Source organism: Paroedura picta, chromosome 17 (genome assembly GCF_049243985.1).
Source record: "Paroedura picta isolate Pp20150507F chromosome 17, Ppicta_v3.0, whole genome shotgun sequence".
Classification (NCBI taxonomy): Eukaryota; Metazoa; Chordata; class Lepidosauria; order Squamata; family Gekkonidae; genus Paroedura; species Paroedura picta.
In genome coordinates this window covers 18,944,108-18,968,107 of record NC_135385.1, presented here as the reverse complement: position 1 = coordinate 18,968,107, position 24,000 = coordinate 18,944,108, and the positions used below count along the sequence as shown (strand labels likewise).

At 50.9% G+C, this 24,000-nt stretch overlaps 1 protein-coding gene across 1 annotated transcript; it reads left to right on the top strand.

The window, feature by feature from the left end:
• The first annotated feature begins 6,943 nt into the window (after positions 1-6,943).
• ATP6V0C (ATPase H+ transporting V0 subunit c) lies at positions 6,944-23,456 on the top strand. Its single transcript, XM_077316300.1, has 3 exons — positions 6,944-7,314; positions 18,582-18,765; positions 22,429-23,456. Exons 1-3 carry the CDS (start codon positions 7,245-7,247, stop codon positions 22,637-22,639), a joined length of 465 nt encoding a protein of 154 aa, XP_077172415.1. The 5' UTR covers positions 6,944-7,244; the 3' UTR covers positions 22,640-23,456.
• The last annotated feature ends 544 nt before the right edge of the window (positions 23,457-24,000 follow it).

Below are 24,000 nucleotides of genomic sequence, written 5' to 3'. Positions count from 1 at the left end.
TCTTGTTCAATGGCACTTTTCAGCCTCAGGAGTGGAAATAAAGGAGAGTCACCAAAATGCTGATCTCTGGAAGCAGGGAGGGGGTGGGGGAAGAGTCACTCATGATGAACAGTCATGTGATTTCAATAAAACCTCTCTTGGAGGGGAAGAATGAGGAAGCAGCCAAGGAAATTATTACAGCCTGTTTGCTGATAGAGCTGGGATGGGGAGGTTTGAACTGAGCGGACTTCAGATAACTTTGCATCAGATGCGATGCCCATAATACACGGCCCTGAAGACGGCAGGCAGAACGTCGCAACCAGAGTCCTTTCAACACACCCACCTGTTTGTGTTGCCGGAGAGATTATTCCTCTGCGTCCTGCAGAAAGGAAGCGGAGTTCGAAGAATTCTGGCTTTGCATAACCTTTAGCATGACCCCAAATCCTCCTAAACAATTCGCCCGTGCTTTAGTGCAGATCAGAACCCTGCCTCCTTGGTAAGTTGGACCCCCAATCAAACGCTGGTTCCGATAAGTGAACATGGAACATTTTTTCACTGTCCCTGTGTTGTGCATTACTCTATTCAATATCACCTTGTCCCGAGCATACACATCACGTTTTCGACAAGAGTCTTCTTCAGTGACTCTTTAGTCAATTATCTGTCAATTCACAAAAGGGATTTTTCAGTGTCCCTGTTCTGTGTATTACTCTATTCAATATCACATTTCCCCAGGCATACACATCACATTTTTGACAATAATCTTCTTCAGTGACTCTCTAATCAATTATCTGTCAATTCACAAAAGGGATTTTTCACTGTCCCTCTTCTGTGTATTACTTTATTCAATATCTCATTGCCCCGGGCATACACATCACATTTTCGACAAGCGTCTTCTTCAGTGTCTCTATAATCAATTGTCTGTCAGTTCACAAGAGGGATTTTTCACTGCCCCTGTTCAATATCACCCTGCCCAGGGTGATATTTAGACTATATCACCTTGACCATATATAGTTTCATAAACCTTTTGAATGGGGATCAATTTTTTTTTGCGACTTTTGCAAACGGACTACCAGGGGCTCATGGGAACTGTAGTCCATAGACATCTGGAGAGCCACACTTTGGCCACCGCTGCTGTAATGTTGCCATGGCAAGAGATCCACATTGGTGGTTGGCCAACACCTGCCTCTGGACTTCCTTGGTGGTCTCACTGCTTAGCTTCTGAGATCCAGGGAGAGGAAGCCAGCCTGATGTATAAAATTCTGCTTATCTTCAATGCTGTATTTCTCTTAGATTTAACTGTATCCACTGTGCCCTCCAGGGCTGACTTTAAAAGCACACCGAGCTCTTTCCCCCTTCCAAATGAAGGCCATTCTTCTTTGCGGTGCTCCTATTATGACGGCTTCCTCCACGCCCGCTGTCGGCGTCTTGTTTCTTCTTTTCTGCAGAGCGAACACTTTGTCACTAACTTTAAACGAAATTAAATGTGTTTCCATTGTTCCCTTTTCACGGGAACAGTCATACTATTCCTATTTCCTCTCTCCTCCTTTTTCTTCTGTTTCTTTTGCCTTTGGGGGATAACACAATGCACCTGCCATCTTTCACTGGGCAAATGTCAAAAAGTTGCATCTCCAGCTGGGCGGAGGAGCTGTTTATGTAGCACTGGAAATATTTTAGTTTACTTAACCGCAGCAAGGGCATACCAGGATTAAGCAGGGACTGGGGATCCCCTGGAATTACACCTCATCTCCAGACTACACAATTCAGAGTCCCGATCCCTTGGAGAAAATAGATGCTTTGGAAACTAGATTTTTTTGGCTTTAAATATATATTTTGGCTATATATATGTATATGTATATATGTATATAAGAGCCTCTTGTGGTGCAGAGTGGTAAGGCAGCCGTCTGAAAGCTTTGCCCATGAGGCTGGGAGTTCAATCCCAGCAGCCGGCTCAAGGTTGACTCAGCCTTCCCTCCTTCCGAGGTCGGTCAAATGAGGACCCAGCTTGCTGGGGAGTAAACGGTAATGACTGGGGAAGGCACAGGCAAACCACCCCGTATTGAGTCTGCCATGAAAACGCTGGAGGGCGTCACCCCAAGAGTCAGACATGACTTGGTGCTTGCACAGGGGATACCTTTACCTTTATATATATATATTTGTGTGTGTATATCTATAAGTTTATTTAATACAGCACTGTGCCAGATGACATTTGGCAATATCCATCATGCAATACAGAATAGCAAACATTTTCTTAAAGCTGAATAAAAGATACTTGAAGGTTTAAAATGACAGGTTACGGCTTGAAGACCTAATAATGAAACTCTAAATCACCATTGGTGTCTTTCCCATGTGCTATAAATTTGAGAACAACAGTTGGCATTCTGCCAGACTGTTAGGCCTTTCCACACCATAGGAGAAATCTAACTTTTCCTCTGTCCGTAGTGCTGGGGGCATCCCTGAGTAGAAGGGGGATAAACCTGGTCAGTGCTGAGGTTAAAGAAGGGCACCCCAGAAGCCCATGTACAATGGCCTCTACCTCTCAAGATTTATTGGGACTTTCTTAAAACAGCTCACAAGAATGGCAGAAGGTAGTACAGAGCATCTCCCTGACGTAAATGCTCCCCTATGGTATTTTACTTCCAGTGTATGCATGTATGTGTGAGTGTATACATATATATAAAATTCTTTTGCTTTTATTGTTTTCAAAACCTAACTGAACTTGATTCAAATCCCTCTCTTTGTCCCTGTTGCTCTTCTACGGGGTCGTTTTATTTCTGTTGGAATCCACCCTGAGTCCTTGGAGAGAAGGAGGAAAATAAATAGACATGAAGACAAATTGTTGGCATCTCTTAAAGAATTAACGCCTCCTGGGTTTGCACAAACGGTGTCCCCAGGAATGCAAGGAACAGACGAGGAACAGGGGAAGGGAAACTCATTCCGGTTGGATCAGGGGCGTGCTATCTGCAAAATCTTGGCATCTACCCTGTGGAATGGTTGATAGTAGAAGAAAGGGCAAAAGGGGTAGACGCTTGGTAGCACCTTCGAAACCTACAACTTCTGAATCCAGGATACAGTTTTGTGAGTTAGGGCCCGCTTCTTCCAGTGTCGGAGGAAAGAAAGAAAAGAACGGCCACCTTTCTTTCACGCTGAACAACAGGGGCCCTTCTACATTAGTACCAGAAATCAGTGCCAGTTTTAAATCTCCTGAGTGGAGAACAATTTGCTCTAGAGCCAGGGATTTTCCATGGCACTAGGGGAATGTTTTCACCCCAAACATACAAAAGGTAAGAGTTGCCCTTGTCTTTCTCAGAGAGGTAGGAGGACTCAGGATGGGACTGCTTCAGACTGCAGCCTTGGGGGTCATGTTTGAGTGGCCTTCCCCCTCACCCCACCCACAAACACAAACACAACCACCCACACCCACAGACACACACACACACACACAGAGGAAGGACACCCTGCTTGTAGGAAAACTGTGCAGTCACCAAGAGGGCAAGACTGAACTGGCATTTCTGAAGCGCTAGTTCACCATCGGACTGCACAGGAGCAATCAAAATGTACTCCTCATTGATTTATTCGTGCCATTTATAAGAGTGAATTTATAGCTGTGTGGGAAACAGAGGGGTGGTTGCATGTTTGCAGCTTCACCTGTAAACGTTTTTAGAAAGGGGGGGGGAGAACCCAACTTTCCTTTGCCTTTGAAGAAAAGAACAAAAATTGTATTTATTTACTTCACGCACCACAATTAGAGCAACTGGTGGGGTAGTGGTTAAGAGGGGTGACCTCTAATGTGGAGAACTGGGTTTGATTCCCCACTCCTCTTCCCCATGAAGCCAGCTTGGGTGACCTTGGGCTCCCCATAGCGCTGATATAAACTGTTCTGACCAAGCAGGAATATCAGGGCTCACCTCCCTCACAGGGTGTCTGTTGTGGGGAGAGGAAAGGGAAGGCGATTGTAAGCCGCTTTGAGACTCCTTCGGGTAGGGAAAAGCGGCATAAAAGAACCAACTCTTCTTCTTCTTCAGTAATCTCAGGGCTCTCTCAGCCTCACCCACCTCACAGGGTGTCTGTTGTGGGGAGAGGAAAGGGAAGGCAAATGGAAGCCGCTTTGAGCCTCCGGGTAGAGAAAAGTGGCATATAAGAACCAACTCCTCTTCTTTAGTAATCTCAGGGCTCTCTCAGCTTCACCTCCCTCACAGGGTGTCTGTTGTGGGGAGAGGAAAGGGAAGGCGAATGGAAGCCGCTTTGAGCCTCCTTCGGGTAGAGAAAAGTGGCATATAAGAACCAACTCCTCTTCTTCAGTAATCTCAGGGCTCTCTCAGCCTCACCCACCTCACAGGGTGTCTGTTGTGGGGAGAGGAAAGGGAAGGCGAATGGAAGCCACTTTGAGACTCCTTTGGGTAGAGAAAAGCAGCATATAAGAACCAACTCTTCTTCTTCTTCTTCTTCTTTTTCTTCTTCTTCGCTTACAAAACCATGAGGCGTCGGGTCATGGTGGCCAATAAAATGGTAGAGTTTACAGTAGAAATAGGTACACAAAGCACAAAAACCAGTGAAGGACTCCTTAACCAGGTATGGCCAGCTGAGCAAGTAGCCGACCACAGCAGGACACCGGAGGGACGCACACGAACAGGCACAGCTGAAGGTTACACCAGTCCCTGCATGACAACGAAATCAACACACAACCTGTTTGTAGATTGTGGTGGATTGTGCTCAGAGTCCATATTTATTTCATTCATATTGCACTTTATTTTTTGCTCAACCCTCACCCCGGCTGTCCGTGACCCTTTCGAAAAGCGATATATTCCTCTCATTTACGGAAACAAATTTGGGTATCGACTCGACGGACCTGGGAGAAGAGATGTGGATGGAGAGCTGAAACGCGGAATTTGGAAAGTGTCAAGTCAACACTAAAAGCCCCAGAAATAAAACGGAGCTTGTGGAACGTAATTAAGGTTCCTTGGACATCTCGAAGGGGCAAAGAACCCACCAGGAGATAAAGTAGGGGGCTTTATCTGCCCTCTAGGAGGCACCTGTAGATCTCCCACTATGACAGCACCAAGGTCAATTCCCCAAGAGAAAACAACTACTCTGAAGAATACCCCCAGTTGAGTCTCCTTCCCCTCCTGTCTCCAAATTCTACCATTCCCAGGTTCCCCGCCCTAAATCTCCAGCTATCTCCCAACGCAAAGCTGGCAAACCTACTTCTTGGGGGGTCTTTCAGAGCCGTGTGCCTGACATGGTGGGTTGGGGGGCGTGCTTAATGGTTGGGGTTGCCTGTTCCAGGTGGAGAAATATCTTGAGATTTTCAAGGGGGCAACCGAGGAGGGTAGGGACCTTCCATTAGGGATGCCAACCTCCAGGTGGGACCTGGGAACCCCCCCAGAATTATAACTGATCTCCAGATAATTCGTAATCCCAGGAAATCTCTACGGTTGCTGCGTGCTGGACAAAAATTGTCCATTAATTCTTTGAATTCTCTGAAGGGATCTGGAATAGTGCTAAACATTGCTGGCAGGCCAAGGGGAAAGGGTTCTGTCCTTCTAATAGAGGCTTTATGGGATATTATTTACCATGCATTATCTTGGCCTCGTGCTTTGAAAAGCACCCATTGCCCCTTTCCATTCTTTAAGCCTCTTTTAAATTGACTTTTTTCTCTCTCCAGGCCTCTTGGCAACCCTAACCACAACGGTCAGATCAGGGTTGGATAAAAGGCAGGGGTGTGGCTGATGATTCCCAGGGGGATGAAACAACAATTGACCTTGTGGTACAGGAATTTGATGTAAATTATAAAATTAAGGGAAAGCTGCTTGCACCAGGAATACAATGGATGCTAGCACATACACCTGCACTGTGACCTTCTTAGGTGCTGGCCTTCCCCTCTTCCCCCACTCGATCTTGAGATCCAGCGTGGTCAAGTGGTTAAAAAATAGCAGACTGTAATCTCAGGAGCTGGGTTCGATTCCTGACTCCTCCTCCATATGCAGCCAGCTGGGTTGCCAAATTCCAGGTGGGGGCCTGGTAACCTTCAATAGCCAGGAGTGGAAACATACTAGGTAAAAAAAATCCAGCGGCACCTACGGCAGCTCATAGGCTGACAGGACAACCTGCTCCACCATTCGCCAGCTGACGACGATATTGGCTTCAGCGCATGATGTGTTAGGTTGGATCTGATGACCACATGGCAATTTTGAGCATGGAAGTCTTAGTTAGCAGTGGGAAACGAAAAGAAACAGCCACCAATGCACCTGTCTTATATGAATTTGTCTCTATCCCCTTTGAAAGCCAACTGTCCCTACTACACTGTTACAACAAGGACTGCAAGCCCCATTCTATGGAGAGGTTTTTTAAAAAATATGAATAAATAAAATGAAATAAAATATTGGGGAGGGATCCAGCTTGAATCTCCTGCCAATTGACTATCCCATTTAATCACATTAAAACTGGGGCCATGTTTCTGGGGGAAGACCATCATGGGGCGAGATTTTATATATTTATTTAATTTTAGATTTATACACCGCCCTTCCATACACCTGGCTGGCTCAGCTACCCGGCCCAGCCTAGCCCTGGGAAGAAAACCAAAGGGGGGCTGGGCTTCGCCGGCCACGCCCCGTATGCTAATGAGCGCTGAATCACGCTCTCCTGAGCAAGGGGGGGGGAAGCCCCGGCGAGAACCGAGCGGGCTGAACCACAGCAGCGCGGAGGGGGGGGGAAAGAGTTTAAAAAATAAAAACACGCCGCATTAGCCACCTCCCCTATTCGGACGCGGAGAGAACCCCAACCGAACCAGTTCTCAAAAAGCGCGAACCCGCTTTCGTCTTGATCCGCACAGAAGCCTTAAAAAAAAATAATAAAGTCCCCCCCCTTTTCTCCGAGTGGGCCCGCCCGCGGCCGGGCAGGGGGGAAAAGATGGCGGCGGCCGGGAGGGGGGAGAAGGGGCGGAGCCTCCGGGCGCCACGTGACCCCGCGGCGGCCGCCATTTTGTCCTGCGGCGGCTGGGTATTTAGAGCGCGCCGCGGGGGCAGAGGCGGAGCGGCTGGACGACCCGAGGAGACCGGCGCGGCTGCTGCGGCTGCTCCTCCCGAGCCCTCCTGCCCGCCTCGCCCTCGGGGAAGCGACCCCTGAGCTGCCGGCCACCGAGAAGCTTTCCGCGCCGCCGCCGCCGCCGCCATTTTCCTGCCCTGCCCGGGACCTTGCCTTGCCTTGCAGCAGGAGGCGAGCAGGCGCTGCCCAGTTCTCCGAGAGCTCCCCATCCCCGCCGCCCAGCCATGTCCTCCGCGCCGGAGTACGCGCCCTTCTTCGCCGTCATGGGCGCCTCGGCGGCCATGATCTTCAGCGGTGAGGAGGGGGGCGCCTTTATTTTTTGCAATTTTAGTGGGGGAGCTCTGGGAGAACTGAGCGGTGGGGAGCTCTGGGAGAACTGGGCGGCGGGGAGGATGCAACGCCCTGGGAATGGGTGGGCGGCGGGGCGCTCGCTAGGGAAGGGCCTTGAGCTGCTGGGGGCATCTGGGGCTTTCTCCTTGGGGTGTCTCGCCCCCTTCCTTGCTTCCCTTGCACGCCCAGGTGGAGCATTGCGTGGCATGGCGGTGGGGTGGAGTGGGATGGGGGGGGGATGTCTGGCCTTGGCCCAGCCTTGAGCCTGCCTGGGCTGAAGGAATCCCTGGGGCTGCTGACTTGCATTGTGTGCAAAAAAAAAACTGGGGTGGGGAATCCATGTTCATTGCATGGAAGTGGGGTGCAAGGAAGATGGAGATTGGGGGTTGCAAGGCTAGCATGGCCCCTTCCCTGCAGCCCTGCCAAATGACACTGCGACCCCCACCTTTTAATTTAACGTAGACCAGGGGTGGCGAAACTGCGGCTCTCCCAACGGCTGGGTACTACAATTCCCATGAGCCCCTGCTGGCAGGGGCTCATGGGAATCGTAGTCCACAGGCATCTGGAGTGCCGCAGTTCGGCCCCCCCCCTGCTTTAGGCCCTGGCGCTTAAAGTGAACGCTTGAATCTCCCCCCTCCTCCTCTCTAGCCCTTCATCATCTGCCATGAGATCCCAATCCGTGTTTCTCCTCCGTAGATGCCATTTTAAGAACAGTGACTTGCGCCAAGGTTAGCAGGCAGAATTCCCTGGGGGGTTTTGCCCTGTGCTCCTCCTTCCCCCCCTTGAGACGGAGGCAATCGAGGTGCTTCCGCTGTCCCTAGGCTTTTCCGCTCTTTCCAACCGAATTCATCTCCCTTTCCAAATCCGAATTCATCTCCCTTGCTGGGAAGCCGCCTGCTTCCTCCTTTCCCCTCCTTGCGCAAGGGAGCGCTGCTTCCCCGTTCCTGCCTTGCCCTATTTTCGGGGCTGGGCTTTCCCTGCAGAGGGCTGTGCCTGCTGGGGTGGGAAGGCAGGGCGGGGGTGGAAGCTCCAGCCCGGCTGGGGCAGGACAGAGTCCTCCTGCCTTCCGCATCTGTCGTTTCCGCCCTGCAGCTTTGCCTTTTCTCCCTTCCAAAGCGCCTCGGTTTTTTTTCCCCCGTCCGAGTCCCTACCAGCTGCCTCATCCGGGATACTGGATTGGCCACCAGCAAGCCTTGGGAAATTGGGGAGGGGGGGAGGCGACAGCACAGGTGACGTCATGGAGGAGTCAGCTGGTGGAAGAGCCCCTGACCGACCATGTGACTGGGGGGGGATTTATCCTGCCCCGCTCTTCCGTTCTTGCCTGCTTTAACCAAAGTGTGAGGACAGTTTTGCTTTCAGATTGAAGAATGTCTCCCTGCTTGGTGGCTTGACCGGTGTGCTGTCCGTGGATCGAAACCCCCCTTGTCCTGGTGTTTTCCTTGCATACACCGATTTGGGCCTGCTTCCCACAGCCTTGTTTCAGACCTCAGGGTAGCTCCCAAACGAAATTGGGGTGTGGGGGTGTGTGGCTCGAAGGTCTCTTTCCCAGCACTGAATTCAGTGATCTACGGTCCCTTCCCGTTGGCCAAGGGGGACTTTGGGCCTCAAAAGCTTATATTCTGCAATAAAATCTAGTGGGTTTCCCAGTTCTTGCAGTGGGACTCGATCTGAGGCGGGGAAATAAACAGGCTGAGGTTGGAGTCACTCTGCATAGGGCATCCCCAGCTGGACCTCCGAAAGAAATGTGTGTGGTTTTGATCCCCAGCCACCTGCATGCCAAAAATGCCCTTGGCCTTTCTGGGTGGGCCTAGCAAGTTAAACTGTGGTCTGTTAAAGCTCGCCAAGGGCAAGTTGTGTGCTTCGGGGCTGCGCAGTGCAGTTGTGATAAATTCTGTTGGTGTTTTTGAGTCGACTTAGTAAATAAGACCGTTCCGCTAAAACCAGCTGTGGCAAAACAGTAACCCGCACAGCCTGTTCTTTTTGCGCTGGTATCTGTGGCACACTCAAGTCCACATCTATGGCTCACCTCTGGCGACTCTAAACCTAATTTGACAGTGGCTGGGCGAACCCTGTTGGGGTGGGTGATGCTCTGGGTGTGCAGCTTTATCATTAACTGCAAGGTTTTTTGACAGTGAAGCTCAGGTGGCCGGGGACACTGTATTTCCTGCCAAGATAATTTAACATGTGTCACAGTTATTGAGGGAAGCATGCATAAAGCATTTGCAGGTCCCATCAAGCTTCCATGTTGTGCTGAGCTCACCAATTAGTAACTCCCATGTCACATGCTGGGTTCTTTCTCTTTTCCACTTGCTGAACAGCCCCCCCCCCCCTTTTAAAAATCCCCCTCCCCACTATTTTGTGAGATAATTGTACAGCACATGTATTGATCTTCATAGATAGCATGCCCGGGATGAAACCGCCTGTGTCATTTCTGAACTGGAAATACCGAAATAAGTCCGGCAGCTCCTTGCCGGTGTTACGACTGCCCAGGGGCTCATGGGAGTTGTAGTCCACTGTGCAGGGGAAGTCATCTTCTGAAATTGTCTGCCTTTGTTGTTTTCCCCGTAGTCTGTAGGAATCTTGCACCTTCTTGGCTTACGTGCTGAGAGCCATGCTCAGTATCTAGTGGGAGCTTTTAGACGGGGCCTTGGAAATCTTGGCCGTCGTGCCTGTTTCCTTAGATTTCTAGACAAGAGGAAGGTTTGGAGGAAGGATGCTACCTCTAGGTCCTTCAGAGTTGGTGTGCAGATCGCAAGGGACGTGTTTTCCACCTGGATTGGTCAGTATTTCCTAGCACACCTGAGCTGGGATTCTAGCAGTCTGCACACAGAGGCGTTTCCGTGCTAATCCTCCCAGTGGAAGGGCTTCTCACAGGCAGGCAGGCAGCCACCCTGGACAGGGCCTTAACTGGACCTGAAGATCGATGGCTTGATGCAGCCAGGCCAGTCTTGGAGCAAGGACGGCTCTGTGGCTTTCTTCTCTGTGGCGTGCTGCCTCGGTTCCTTGTCAATGGAGTCGGACCTGTTTAGTTAACCAGTGGAATCAAGCCTTGCTCTGTGCTATCTAGCTAGACGCTGGAACGCTGTTGTCTAAACACCCGTGTCTTGAGCCCGGCCCTCGCCTTCTGCTGATGGTAAACAGCAAGTGAGAGTCATTCTGGTCCTGTCCGGCCATCCTTGGGGCGGCCGGTAGCTGCCTCTCTGTGCAAGGATCTCCTCGACCTTCAAGGTCACCGCTGTACTTGGGAGCGTTGTGACTTCCGCTGTGCGGAAATCCCCTCTGTGGGATTTTTCCCCCCTTGTTCCACTGGGTTAAAATGTACGGGTGCGGATGAGCTATGAGTAATCTTTCCATGTGAGCTAAAGGACACGAGGAAGCAGGGTAGCCGGAAATGAATCGCCCCGGTGGCCGGGAACGGTCGTATCGCCCGATAAACGCTTAACAAAAATTTAAAAATATATAGAAAAGGCCTTGTTTGTATGGTCCACATGGAGTAACCTAGTTGAAAAGTTGAAGTACAGCTTTCCCTGAAAGCAAGCAGAAGCTGGTTGAACATGTGTCGCTTTGCCTCAAGGCTGGCCTAGGGCAGTGGTGGCCAAACGGCAGCTCTCCAGATGCCCGTGGACTACAATGACCATGAGCCCCTGCCAGCATGCTGGCAGGGGCTCATGGTCATTGTAGTCCACGGGCATCTGGAGAGCTGCCATTTGGCCACCACTGCTTTAGAGTTTGGTCTACCATCTCATCTTTTCGTAAGACGATGTCCTGCGGTTAGGATTTCACTACCTTTTATGTCCGGAACGAGTATCAATACCCTGCATGCCATAATACACTAAAAAATCGCAATTCAGAGCTCCAAATATTGCACACTGCCAGATGTTCTGCATCTTTGGAGATTTTTAAACAGAGGCTGGAGAGCCATCTGACGGAGAGGCTGATTCTGTGAAGGCTCAAGGGGGTGGCAGGTGACAGTGGATGAGCGATTGGGATGTGAGTGTCCTGCATAGTGCAGGGGGTTGGACTAGATGACCCAGGAGGTCCCTTCCAACTCTAGGATTCTACGTCCAAGTTAGCTGTTGGAAGATTTGGGGTTTTGAAGTGCGGACGTGGGCATTAAGGCTGTCTTATAGCTTTCAAAGGGCCTTGGCACCTTGAAATCGCTCCAGCAAGCGAGCAGCCTCCAAGCAGACTGCCGATAAAAAGCCGTTGTAACGTCCCCCTGTGTGCACGCCCGCCAAGCTGCTCCCAGATAGCTCCAACAAGAGGCCTTGTAAGAAAGGCCTAATCACACCAGGCAGCATCGTCCTGCCAGAAATGCCAGCTATCACATCAGAGTTGTGGGATTAACTGTTTGCGTTATTTGCGTGCGATTTTGTTATTTTGGGTCGTCGGGCTGTGTTTGTCCCAAAAGATAAATACAATACAACTCGGTATCTCTGTACCAGTAATCTGTACTTTGTGTCAAGAGCTACCAAAGAATTGGGAAGAGTCTACCCTTGGTCCTTAACCAAATGGGTCCTAGGCCAGTCACCGAATCCTGTAAATTTTTAGTAGCGAAGTGTACTGAACTATTTTGAGGGGCTGCAGCTTGCTGGACGCTAAACCGGTTCCTGGGGGGCTATATTATGCTATTGGGCCACCCCGAAAATTCACACTTGGCAGTGTTTTAAATATACAGCAGCTGCCTGGGAATCCTGGCTCCGTTTAGAAGTTCTGGTAGAAATTCTGACTTGTCTCTAGCAGCTCGGTGAATGTTCCTTGCAAGCCGGGACTCGATACTAAACTTGGGAGAACAATCTGTCTCAACATTTTAACCATTGACAAACCCCAGATATGTTCTATAGGCTTTGAGGAACCCCAGGTGCGGCGCAATTGGCCATTTTGGGAAGGGTAGGCGGGTCGACATGACCATATACTGACCTATCGCCCAATTAACGAGTTTTAAAAATATACGGAATCTTAACTAACTTCCACCCATTCAGGAAACCCTCCAGGGCTGTCAGGAAACCCCAGGGATTCACAGAACCCTGGTTGAGAAAACCTACCCTAGAAGGTAGGCCAGGGTGAAGGGTGACGCGCTCAAGGTCAGCCAGAGGTCTCCCTGGCAGAGAGGGCATTTGGTCTTCCTGCATCTACGGCTGCATTAGAGACTCTCTGTCATGCATAATCATGTTCGGAAGACCATGCCGGTGAGGGCCTCACCTGTCCCAGCTTTTTCCTGGCCCGCAGAGAAAACCTTGAGAAGTTACATACATGGCTGGCCGGATGCTTTGTACTCCAGGGAGCTCTTGCACGAGACCCTTCCTGAAGTCCTGTTGCCGGTCAGTAGAACTTGATAAGACCAGTGATCTGACTCATAGACCAGCGGTCTGACTCAGCTGGAAGCATCTCATGAAACTTCCTTGCTTTCCAGAGAAAGTCTCCCTCTGCCATTAGAGTAACGTGGACACACCCTTGCTTTGAGCTGCTGGTCTAGAGGAGCTGTCATACAGGCTTGTCTTCAGTTGCGCGTGGAAGGCGGCTTCAAAATTGCCAGCGTGGTGTTAGGAAAAGGGGTGTTGAAGACTTCTCCAGCAAAGTAGAACCGGGGGAGCGTCATAAATTCAGGCACACCAGTTACTTTGAGCTGTTTTTTAGCTGGCAAATCTGGGCTGCTGGTTTTCAGCCTTAACTCATATCCTTTTGCATGTCTCCTGGGCCGTGGCCTTGGAGAAGGAATGGATTTCTAGGGTGGGTGTTGTTGTTTTTTTAATTCTAGGAGAGTTGTACAATCCTTGGGTCATTATAGACCCTGGCTTCTCCAGAGGACGGCCGTCCTTGCTGAACTCGGTCGCCTTGATGGCCGTAGCTCATTCGTTCTTGAGATGGCTGACTCATTTGATTGAGGAGTTCGTTGAAGGGAAGCATTGTGTCCTGATGACTGGGTGTCGGCTGGTGGTTAAGGTGATACCGACTTCTGGCTGATGACCAACCGCAGGCTCTGCTCCGAGGTGCTCAAAAGAAGAATGAAGCAGACAGGACCAGCCTGCTTTGTGTTTTCGCTGGCAACACGCTCAGGCTCCTTCCTGTAGAGCAGGGGTGGCTCTCCAGATGTCCATGGACTACAATACCAATGCCAGCAGGGGCTCATGGGTATTGTAGTCCATGGACATCTGGAGAGCCACTGTTTGGCCACTCCTGCTCTAGAGGACAAAGACCAGAACCTGGCAGTCAAACATTTATATTGCGCTAGTGCTTCTACCACTTGGATGGGTGTGAAGCACGAGAAAAGTCGTGCACGTTTTGGCGTTCTAGGAAAACTGTTTATTTTTGTTAATTAGATTTGTATACCGCTGCTCCCAGCAAGCTGGCTCGCAGCGGTTAACACTAAAACATCATATAGCAATTTAACCCCCCCAAAAAACAATCATTAATACCCCAAAATTACAAGCACAATGTTAAGATTGCGATAATGAAATGTTAAAAAAAAACCACTTTTCCAACGATTCAGAACTGTGGTCTTTAGCATGGTCAAATAATGCCCTAGACTACTGCAATTCGCTTTACGCGGGCCTGCCCTTGTCGTTGGCCCTAAGGCTTGAGGAGCGCGGGTGCCAAAAGAGGGACAGAAACCCGCTTTTCCGTTTTTAAGGCTGCAACTGAGAATTGAGACACGCTAGTTGAAACACTTCCTCAGACCTGTGAATTTTCAGGCGTTCACGCCGTGTCTCCCAAAATAGCTATCCCTCCACAAAATCTTGCGGGGATTCATGAACGCATCTCGGAGAAAGCATCTCAATTATCAGGCCACAGAACTGCTGGAAGGAACCCCTCCCATATGAAAAAAAAAACACCCTTGGTGCTAGACTGCTGGAATTCAAATCTCTTCTCTCTCGGCTCCCCTCCGAATTCCAGTAACCTGGGGCTAGACTGCTTGCAGCCTGGCCTGTGTGCTTTGTGCAGATGCTGAGAAGTGGGGACCCTCCAGTGCGTTCCTTTCTTGCACAGTTCTCCGTCTCCAACACTGGAAGGTCAGCGCTGGGCCAGTTACGGGAGATCCTGTTCGGCAGGCATGAGGACTAGCAACACAGCTGCCAAAATGTCCTCCGCTAAACCGGCTTTCCGGGTGTGTCCCCTGTCCCAGCAGGATGACCGGGCCTTGGAAGAAGGAAGATATTGTCAGCGTTCTGCAGCGGCTTTTATATAGCGCTGTGGGCGTGTGGGTGACTCTCTACGGAGCAGTGAGCAGGAGAGCTCCCTCGGCAAAACCGTGTTATGCAAGGGGTCGCCAGGACAGCTTGCGTTAGAAAGCCGAGCCTCTGCTTCGATTTCAGAGGCCAATAAAGGGACTCTGACTCAGATTGCGAATGTATAAGCCCCTCGCAGTCTGGTTCGGCTGATTGAGGCTGCCCATCAGGCGGCAAACAGCTTGGGAGAGTAGCGCCAGCAAGTTATTCTCGCAGCTGACAGTGTCGTTGAACGGCATGGCCCACCAAGACAGACTTGGGACTCGGTCACTTGATCGATCGAGCCTTGCTCTGGTCACTCGATCGACCTATATTTTATGAGCCTCTTGTGGCGCAGGGTGGTAAGGCAGCAGACATGCAGTCTGAAGCTCTGCCCATGAGGCTGGGAGTTCGATCCCAGCAGCCGGCTCAAGGTCGACTCAGCCTTCCATCCTTCCGAGGTCGGTCAAATGAGGACCCAGCTTGCTGCTGGGGGGTAAACGGTAATGACTGGGGAAGGCACTGGCAAACCACCCCGTATTGAGTCTGCCAAGAAAACGCTAGAGGGCGTCACCCCAAGGGTCAGACATGACCCGGTGCTGGCACAGGGGATACCTTGACCTTTTTAGGCCCAAATTCCCGACAAGAGTATAAACGGGGGCTGTTTATGATCAGGGGAGGCGGTGCAGAGAAGGGAGGCTCGAAATCCACCCTCAGGGAAACTTGAGAACTTGAAAACCTGAAAGCAAAAAGTCAGGATTTAGAACGAGCGCTAAATCCCACTGATTAAATGGCAACATTCATAATGATGCAGGGGCCTTCTGGCATGCACAAATGCTACGCAGACTCGTAGCAGCGGTTCAGAATTGGCTGTGAAGAGTGTTCTTTGCCCAGTTTCATCTTGATTTTAGTCCTGTTTCGGGCTTCCCAAGAATTGCAAACCAGGCCGGCTGCAGAGGCCGTGGCCCTTCTGGCCTGCTGAGTGCAGCCATTTTGCTGTTGCCCTTGAAATGCTTTTGCCATTTAAGTTAGTCATTGTGGGAGTTCCCTAAAACGGCCAGCAGCCCATTGCACAAGCAGGCCTGTGCCAGTCGGCTGGGCCGACGGCATTGCCTGGCCAGGGGGGTTGCCTGCTCCTTACCCTTGCTCGATTGTGGGCCCAGGCCTGGGCTGATGCTTTGGCTTTTCCCCGGCTGTCCTGAGCTGGAATGTTGCACACAATGCATCTTTTCCCCCCTCTTCAGGCTTGATGGGACTGCCCGGTGTCGTCCCTCCAGGAACGTGCCCCAGCTGATCGCCTCTTAAGGTGGCTTCCCGCATCTGGCTTGTAAAAAGTCACAGCTTCCCAAGAATCTCCCCTGCGATACACATTCCTCCTTGCAGCCATCCTGACTTAAATCGGGATCTCAGAAGCACACACCAAAACCTTGCCTGCTAGTTTGCTGCAGCTTGCTTTGAATACCTAGGGGGGTCCTTCTGAGAGGCTGGCGCGCTCAAATAGGGTCAGCAAGCATCAGAACCTCTGCCCCTACCAGCCTTTCGTTGACCGTGGCCCCCACTAACCAAACTTGCAGAAGAAAGGAGCACAGTTTGGATGGAGTTGGGGGCCTGCTTCACATTCAGGTATCTCCTGGATCCCTTGTAGCAGGAAATCCCACTGGGCGTACCTGTACGGAGATGCTTGAAGTAAATCTCTGGCTCCTTACCATGTGTGAACTGGTCACTGGGGTGGAACGAAGGAGAGGACATCGTAGGCCACGCTGCGTCCGCACTGGGGAGGAAGGCCAGGAGTAAGTGAAATGACGAAAAAGTTCTCGGATGTAAACTCGGAATGTCTTTTGCGTTGCTTTCCCACAATGAGAGATGATGACTTTTGCCTCTAGCTGGGTGACGTGGTCGTTGCCTCTGATGGGCTGCCAAATTTAATTTCTTTTCCGGAAATTTGCCACCTCCCTGCAGGCCAGGCGCCCCTGACAGCTCGGTAGAGCTACGTCGCTCAGTGGAACTAGACACAGGAGAGAACGCTAGCTTACAAGAAGAAGAAGAGTTGGTTCTTAGATGCCGCTTTTCTCTACCCAAAGGAGTCTCAAAGCGGCTTACAATCTTCTTCCTTTTCCTCTCCCCACAACAGACAGCCTGTGAGGTGGGTGAGGCTGAGAGAGCCCTGATATTACTGAAGAAGAAGAGTTGGCACTTATATGCCGCTTTTCTCTACCTGAAGGAGGCTCAAAGCGGCTTACAATCTCCTTCCCATTCCTCTCCCCACAACAGACACCCTGTGAGGTGGGTGAGGCTGAGAGAGCCCTGATATGCCTGCTCGGTCAGAACAGCTTTTATCAGGGCTGTGGTCCATGGACATCTCGGAGAGCTATCAAACCCATAAATAGACTGGCTGAAAGAAAAACTAACTTTTGCCCAGCACATGCCTCTTCTTTTCTTTTAATGACGAGAAAAGCCCATGTTCCTCTCCCTGTTGGTGCTGTGTTAAAGCTTCACCCCCAATGCTCTAGGAGTGAAATGAAACAGGCGTCATTCACGGGGTTTCGGAAGGCCAGAGTCTGCAGCAGCCTTGCTGGATCTAAATTTGGTGTGTGGGATCTGGTCAGCGGGCCTGGCGGGGAATTGGCCTTGGGGGGGGGGTCCCATGGCGGAAGGAAGTGGAGAACATGGGGGTGTGGTGGGGAGCCTTGTTCTGGCCTTCCTTTAGTTTTTTCTTGCTGCACCAGTCTTCTGCCACCCATGCTGTTGGGCCCAGCCAGCGCCCTTTCCGAAATGCAGACCAGAATTCGGCTGTGTGCGGAGAAGGTCTCCAATCCAAGCTGGGATGTATTCAACAGCTGCAGGAAGCGTAGCACAGCTTTGCCCCCAGTCCCCTGGACATTGTGGTGCCAAGGTGGAACGGCCCGGTCGTCCAGATGAAAATGCAGCCTCGTTTTAGTAGGGGCAAACGCCCGCTGGGGGGGGTGCCTTGCTTAAAGGTAAATACGTCTGAGGATTAAAGCCACTGACAAGTAAACAAGCCGAGGCCCGTCGAGCTGCAGATTGACCTGTGCTTTCGAAACCTTTGCTCCTGCTGCACAGCTGTCGACTCCCAAGGGGCAGGGATGGGGCGTTTGCGTTTGGTCTGTGCCGGAGGCTGGACTTTAAACAGTCGATCCTCCCTGGGTTGAGAGTGTTTGAACCTAGAATTGGATGCCACATCAAGGCAGCGCTTGGTTTCAGCTCTTCCGGTGTTCGTCTGATGTGGCCGCTTTCTCCACAGCACACGGCCCACAACGGAGGGTAAACTGGTTAGCTGCAGCCTTTGGGTGCTGGTACGGGGAAAGCTTTTGCACGCAAGGAGCAGAGCATGGCGCGTAGTGCTCTTATTTGGGGCTGTGGTCTGCGGCACCAGGAAGGAGCGTGATTTCAGCATCCCGTTAATCTTGCTCAGAAATGCATTTCATACAGTGTGGGGATTCTGTAAACGGTGTTACTCTTTAGCCCGGAAATCCCTAAAGTTTGGCCAATTGTCTCTTCCCAGGTTTCCCCTTGCCCGGATATCTCCTAAAGTTTCTGGTGTTCTCCAAAACCCACAGATCCTCCCCCCCCCCAGGAGAAATCCTGCTTTGCGTGGTGGGCTTTACGACCGCTGAGATGAAGGCTCTCTTGTTCTGCTCAGGCGGAAATGAAACTCCCACTCAAAAATGAAACTAACATCTTATTTAGCAAGTGTTTTATTTTATGAGCTAGGATGCCAGTGTAAACATGTGAATTCCGGAGGCGTGGCAGGGAGACGTGGCCAGCTGGCCTCACTTCCAGGGTTATTCCAGAAATTGCTTCACAGTCTAAAGCAGGGGTAGTCAAACTGCGGCCCTCCAGATGTCCATGGACTACAATTCCCAGGAGCCCCTGCCAGCATTTGTGTATTTTGAGCCCTGCGGGGGGGAGAAAGCGCCAGCCGCCCGATCTGCAGGCACGGGGGGCCCATCCTGCTGTCGGCTTTGCCGAACTAACCGGTATCCTTTCTCTCCCCTTCCCTTCCAGCCTTGGGAGCCGCCTACGGCACATCGAAGAGTGGGACAGGGATCGCGGCCATGTCCGTCATGCGGCCAGAGCTGATCATGAAGTCCATCATCCCCGTGGTCATGGCGGGCATTATAGCAATTTACGGCCTGGTAGTGGCGGTCCTCATCGCCACCTCCCTCGAAGCTGGCATCACACTATACAAGTAAGCTTCTCGACCAGAAGGGAGCTGGGGCGGCTGGGCTCAAAATTGGCCTACACGGCATGGCCAACTGGGCCGTCTTGTGTCCACAGCGGGCAAGAGTTATGTGCAGAGTAATTCTCCTGGTTGGTTCTCTACCCCAGGGGTAGTCAACCTGTGGTCCTCCAGATGTTCATGGACTACAATTCCCATGAGCCCCTGCCAGCGCTTGCTGGCAGGGGCTCATGGGAATTGTAGTCCATGAACATCTGGAGGACCACAGGTTGACTACCCCTGCTCTCTATCCTCCTTGGCTGCAGCCACGTGGTGCGGGACCAGTCCATGTGCAGAGTAATGCGTGGTCTTAAGATGTAGCCATGCTTGGGGAGCTGAGTCTGTGAATAATGGTTGTTCTCATCTTCCCCTTTATTATTTTATTATATTCAACTGTCTTCAAACTGGAAAGTAAGTTTTCCATTGCCCAGAACCTATCTATCCTGGAATATGAATTACGTCTGTTAGAATAAAAAGAACGCTCCAACGAATTTGGGTCATGGACTCTTCATACGTCTTGTAGCTCCAGAACTTCCTTGAAACTTCCCGATAACTTCCTGCCTGTGTGTTTTCTCGAAGTTGTGGATTTCCTCTCTAGCTTGTCGTCAATAACCTTGTTAAAGTCGCCCATTGTTGCAATCTTGCTGCTGTCAGTTTCCAATAATTCGGTCCCTTTAAGTATTTATAACATTTCTCCCGTTTGTCATTGGGTGCATCAAAAGTCTCTTACATCGACGCACCCATTGACATCTCTGCCACAGGGCACGCAAGTTGGGTGTGCGTTGGTGTGAGCAGCAGAACAGGGCTCTGATCCTGTGGCTCTTTTGAGACCAACAATAATGGCACAAAAATTCATCGATCTTCAAGGTGCCACTTTGTTTCTGTTTTGGAGCAACCCGAATACCCACCCGGCTTGCAAAAAATATTCACCCGATTTTGTCACGTTACAACCTGGAACAAAGTTGGGTTGAGGGTGGGGGATTAGCACCTTTTGATTCTCACAGCACGCCTGCCACTTTGAAGGGGCAAAATTGTCTTTTGTTGCGGAACAAGCGGTACTCAGAAAATCAGAAATCATGCCTGTGCAAACGTATTTATCCCCCCCCCCCCCTCGCTAGGACACCACTAAATAAAATCTGGTCCACCCACTTCACAATTCATGTGATTGGAATCATAGAGTTGGAAGGGCCTCCAGTCCAACCCACTACAGAATGTAGGGAATTAACAACTACTAATCAACTGATTCTGAGTGGCACATGGTCTGCCACAGGTTGTTGGTATAAATAGACCTGTTCTGAAGGGCCACTGACTGCAGCACCACCAAGCAAGCAGCGTGAAGACCAAGGAGCACGCTGAACAGGTCAGAGACAGCGTTGCGGAGAAGCATAGATCAGGGATGGGTCATAAACGAATATCCCCAAACTTTGCGTGTCCCACGGATCAGCATGAAATCCGTTCTAACAAAATGGGAAGAATATGGCATCTCTCCCAAGAAAAGGCCCAAACTCCCAGACTGGCCAAGGAAGGCATTAATCAGAGATGCAACAAAGGATAACCCTGGAGGAGCTGCAAAAATCCATAGTGGAGATGGGAGGATTTGTCCATAGAAGAAGAAGAAGAAGAAGAGTTGGTTCTTATATGCCACTTTTCTCTACCCAAAGGAGGCTCAAAGCGGCTTACAGTCGCCTTCCCTTTCCTCTCCCCACAACAGACACCCTGTGGGGTGGGTGAGGCTGAGAGAGCCCTGATATCACTGCTCGGTCAGAACAGTTTTATCAGTGCCGTGGCGAGCCCAAGGTCACCCAGCTGGTTGCATGTGGGGGAGCGCAGAATTGAACCTGGCATGCCAGATTAGAAGTCTGCACTCCTAACCCCTACACCAAACTGGCTAGTTTAAGCCATAGACTCCACAGAGTGGGGCTTTATGGGATGGTGGCCAGAAAAAGGGAGGAATGTCCTGAAAAGCCCAGGCCTCAATCCAAAGGAGAATCAGCGCCATAATTTGCAGATTCCTGTTCACCAGCCCTACCTATCTACCATGAGGGATTTGGAGCCATTTGGACTCGAGGAATGGGCGAAAATCCCGGTGGCTCAATGTGCTGGGCTGGTAGAGCCATACCCCCAAGAGCTGGAATTGCAGCAAGAGCTGGCTCTGCAAAAGTATTCAACTTTGGGGGACGGAAACGTACGCGCCGTCTTGATTTCTGTTTTTCTCGTCTTGAGCGCTGTTTGCGTCACGCCAAAAATTACTTTGCCCCTTCAAAGCGGCAGGCATCTTGTGAGAATCGAATAGTTCTAAAGCCCAACTTGGCCCTTTTGCAAGCCATGGGATATTGGCCTGAGCAGGCCGGGCTTCCCTGAAGCAAGAACCACCCCTTCACCTTCTATCCGGGCAGCAGTTCTGCCCAGGACGCAGCATAGTTCGGAGACTCCAGGCCAGTGGAGGAGCATCGCTGAAGTCCACACCTTGTACAAAGGATGGTAAACCGGGAACTTAGGATCCTTACCACCAGCCACCCTGGGAACAGCTGGGCTAGCGAAAGGCAGTCCGAAATCCGCAGTGAGCATGCCGGAGCCTTTCTTACCGCCGGTGGGCTTCGAAATGGATTTGCAGAGGGGATTTTTTGTGCGGCAAATGGAGCCTGCTGTTGAGAGACACAAAGCCAACGTGGCTTGTTGTACAGGATGGCGATAACACACAGACACACACCATTCTGATGTGCCAAACAGGCTCCTTTGGTATCCATGGCAGCTGGCCAGCATATTTGAAGCAGATTTGTTTGGAGGGTGTGTGTGTGTGCGCTTTTCCCCCCTACCGAGCTGCTCCTAAACCCCCCGATCGACGAGGCAAGACGTGTAAATATGTAACAACGGCGACATGGCACTGCGGCAGCCAAGTCCTGAATTATTCAGGGATAACTTAATTTGAAGCATGTCTGTAAACCAATCCCCGGGCCACACTCCACAGCTGCACACACGGATTCTCTTACCCCCGCGAGCCTAAAAACGGGTTGAAACCCAACCGGCTTTAAACTTTGATGAGGACTTGTAGCTTGCCAGGGACTTTGGCTGCTCTCGCTGGTCCGGGGAGGACGAAGCTGGCCACGACGGCTCCAGCAGCCGTGGTTGCAGTCGAAGGGCTCAGTCCAGCTAGTTTTCCCTTTTAGAAAGAGGACGGTGCTAAGTAGAGCTTTTGCCAGGTCCGGCGGCTGATTGGCGGTGCAGATTTCTTAAAAGCGTGTCTTTCGCAGCCACAGAACCACAAAAATCTCCGTCCTGCGACGGAAGGTGAACTGGGGGGCTATTTTGTGGCTGGATCCGCCTCCTGTGGCAGCCATTTTGAGACAGTGCCCACCACTGAAAGGTGCCTTGAACTGCCCAAGAACATCTGTATAGTGAAGAGGTCGACTCGCCAGTTCTATGTCCAATAACATGGTTCTGGTCTCGGGTGTCAACTTCTTGCACAGAGTCCTGGTCACTGTGGATGAGCAATTGGGGTGTGAGTGTCCTGCCTAGTGCAGGGGGTTGGACTAGATGACCCAGGAGGCCCCTTCCAACTCCCTTGGCAATTCCTCCTTGCATGAGCATCGTGTCGTTCCAGGCTAACTCTTCCCTCTCCCTTCTCCTCCGCAGGAGCTTCCTTCAGCTGGGCGCCGGCCTGAGCGTGGGGCTGAGCGGCCTGGCCGCGGGCTTCGCCATCGGCATCGTGGGCGACGCGGGCGTGCGGGGGACGGCGCAGCAGCCCCGGTTATTCGTCGGCATGATCCTGATCTTGATCTTCGCCGAAGTCTTGGGCCTCTACGGCCTCATCGTGGCCCTCATCCTCTCCACAAAGTCCAAGTAATTTAACGCTGCCACCGAATGCGACGCGTGTGTTAAAAAAAAAAAAAAAGGAAAATATTGGAAAACAAAAAAGCCCAGCTCCAGAACAGAAGTGGTCTCTCTCTCTCTTTCTCTCTCTATACCACGTGTACAGTTGTCATCATCAGTTTGGTAGTTGACCTCTTGTAAATGCGCAGTATGTTTGTGACTTGTCTGTCCTGTGTGTACCTCGATATTAAAAACCCACCAGCTTGGGTGGGCTCCTCTCAGTCCTCCGTTCGGGAGACTTGAGAGGCAGCTCACGTGCGCGTTTTTCTTCCATTATGCCATTAGAGAACTTTATGTATAAATATGAACTAGAATTGTAACTTTTTCTCTTTTCTCTTTCTCTCTCTTTCTCTTCACTGGATGTTTTATTTATAAGACTTGTTCATCCATAACGGAGCAACGATTTCCCCCCATTTCCCCGTGCTCTCTCTCTCTCTATATATTAATCTCATATATAGGTAGATAAATACACTGTGGGGTTAATTGTTTAAAGTGCAGAGAAAAAAAAAAAAAAACCAACCAACCAACCAACCAAACCCTTGGCTGTAAGTTGATTCTCGAAATTGCTGTCGTGTCTTGGTATTGGAGTGTTGAGACTGTTCTGTGTTTCTACAAATAACAACGAAACCGTCTGAGGCACTCCTGTGTTCCCAGTGGTGAGAAAAAAACAAAAATCAAAAACGAAAAAAATATATACTATGCTCCGGGCATCCAAGTTGTGCACCCGGTGTCGGGTTTCACAGTTATGCGTTTCCAGGTAATAAAATTTCCTCCACTACATCATTGTAAAAGGGGCCTGCGTTTTGTGTGAAGTGGAGGGGAGGGAGGGGCGACCTTTGCACTCACCTGGCTTCCGTAATGGGGCTTTAAACGGCTCCGTTTCACAACACGCTAGATGCAGCCACTAGCATGCAAGGCATGGGTGCTGTGTGCCTTGATGTTCCCTCTAAGTCCCTCTTGGCCGGTTGCGGGTACAGGAATTGTGTCAAAGGGAATTTATCCCCACCAGGTGGTAGGGAAATAACTGTCTATATTAAAACACTGGCCATCCCTGGGCTAGAAGGCGCATCCCTTGTGCCGGAACACCTGCGTGGTCAGGCAGGTGAGGCTCCAAGGACACTTGACAAAGTAACTCTTGCTGTATTATGCAGCCATACGACCCCCACCCCCCAGCCACAGATTCGCAAGCAGGATCCTACATTCCAGTCTGCCATCTGGGAGAAGGTGGGAGGGAGCGCTACTATCAATAGAATTACATATTGGGACGTACAGCCAGGTACTTCTGCACCAGGAAGTCTGATGGTGAGATGTGTCAAAGAGTGGGGAAGGTAGTGA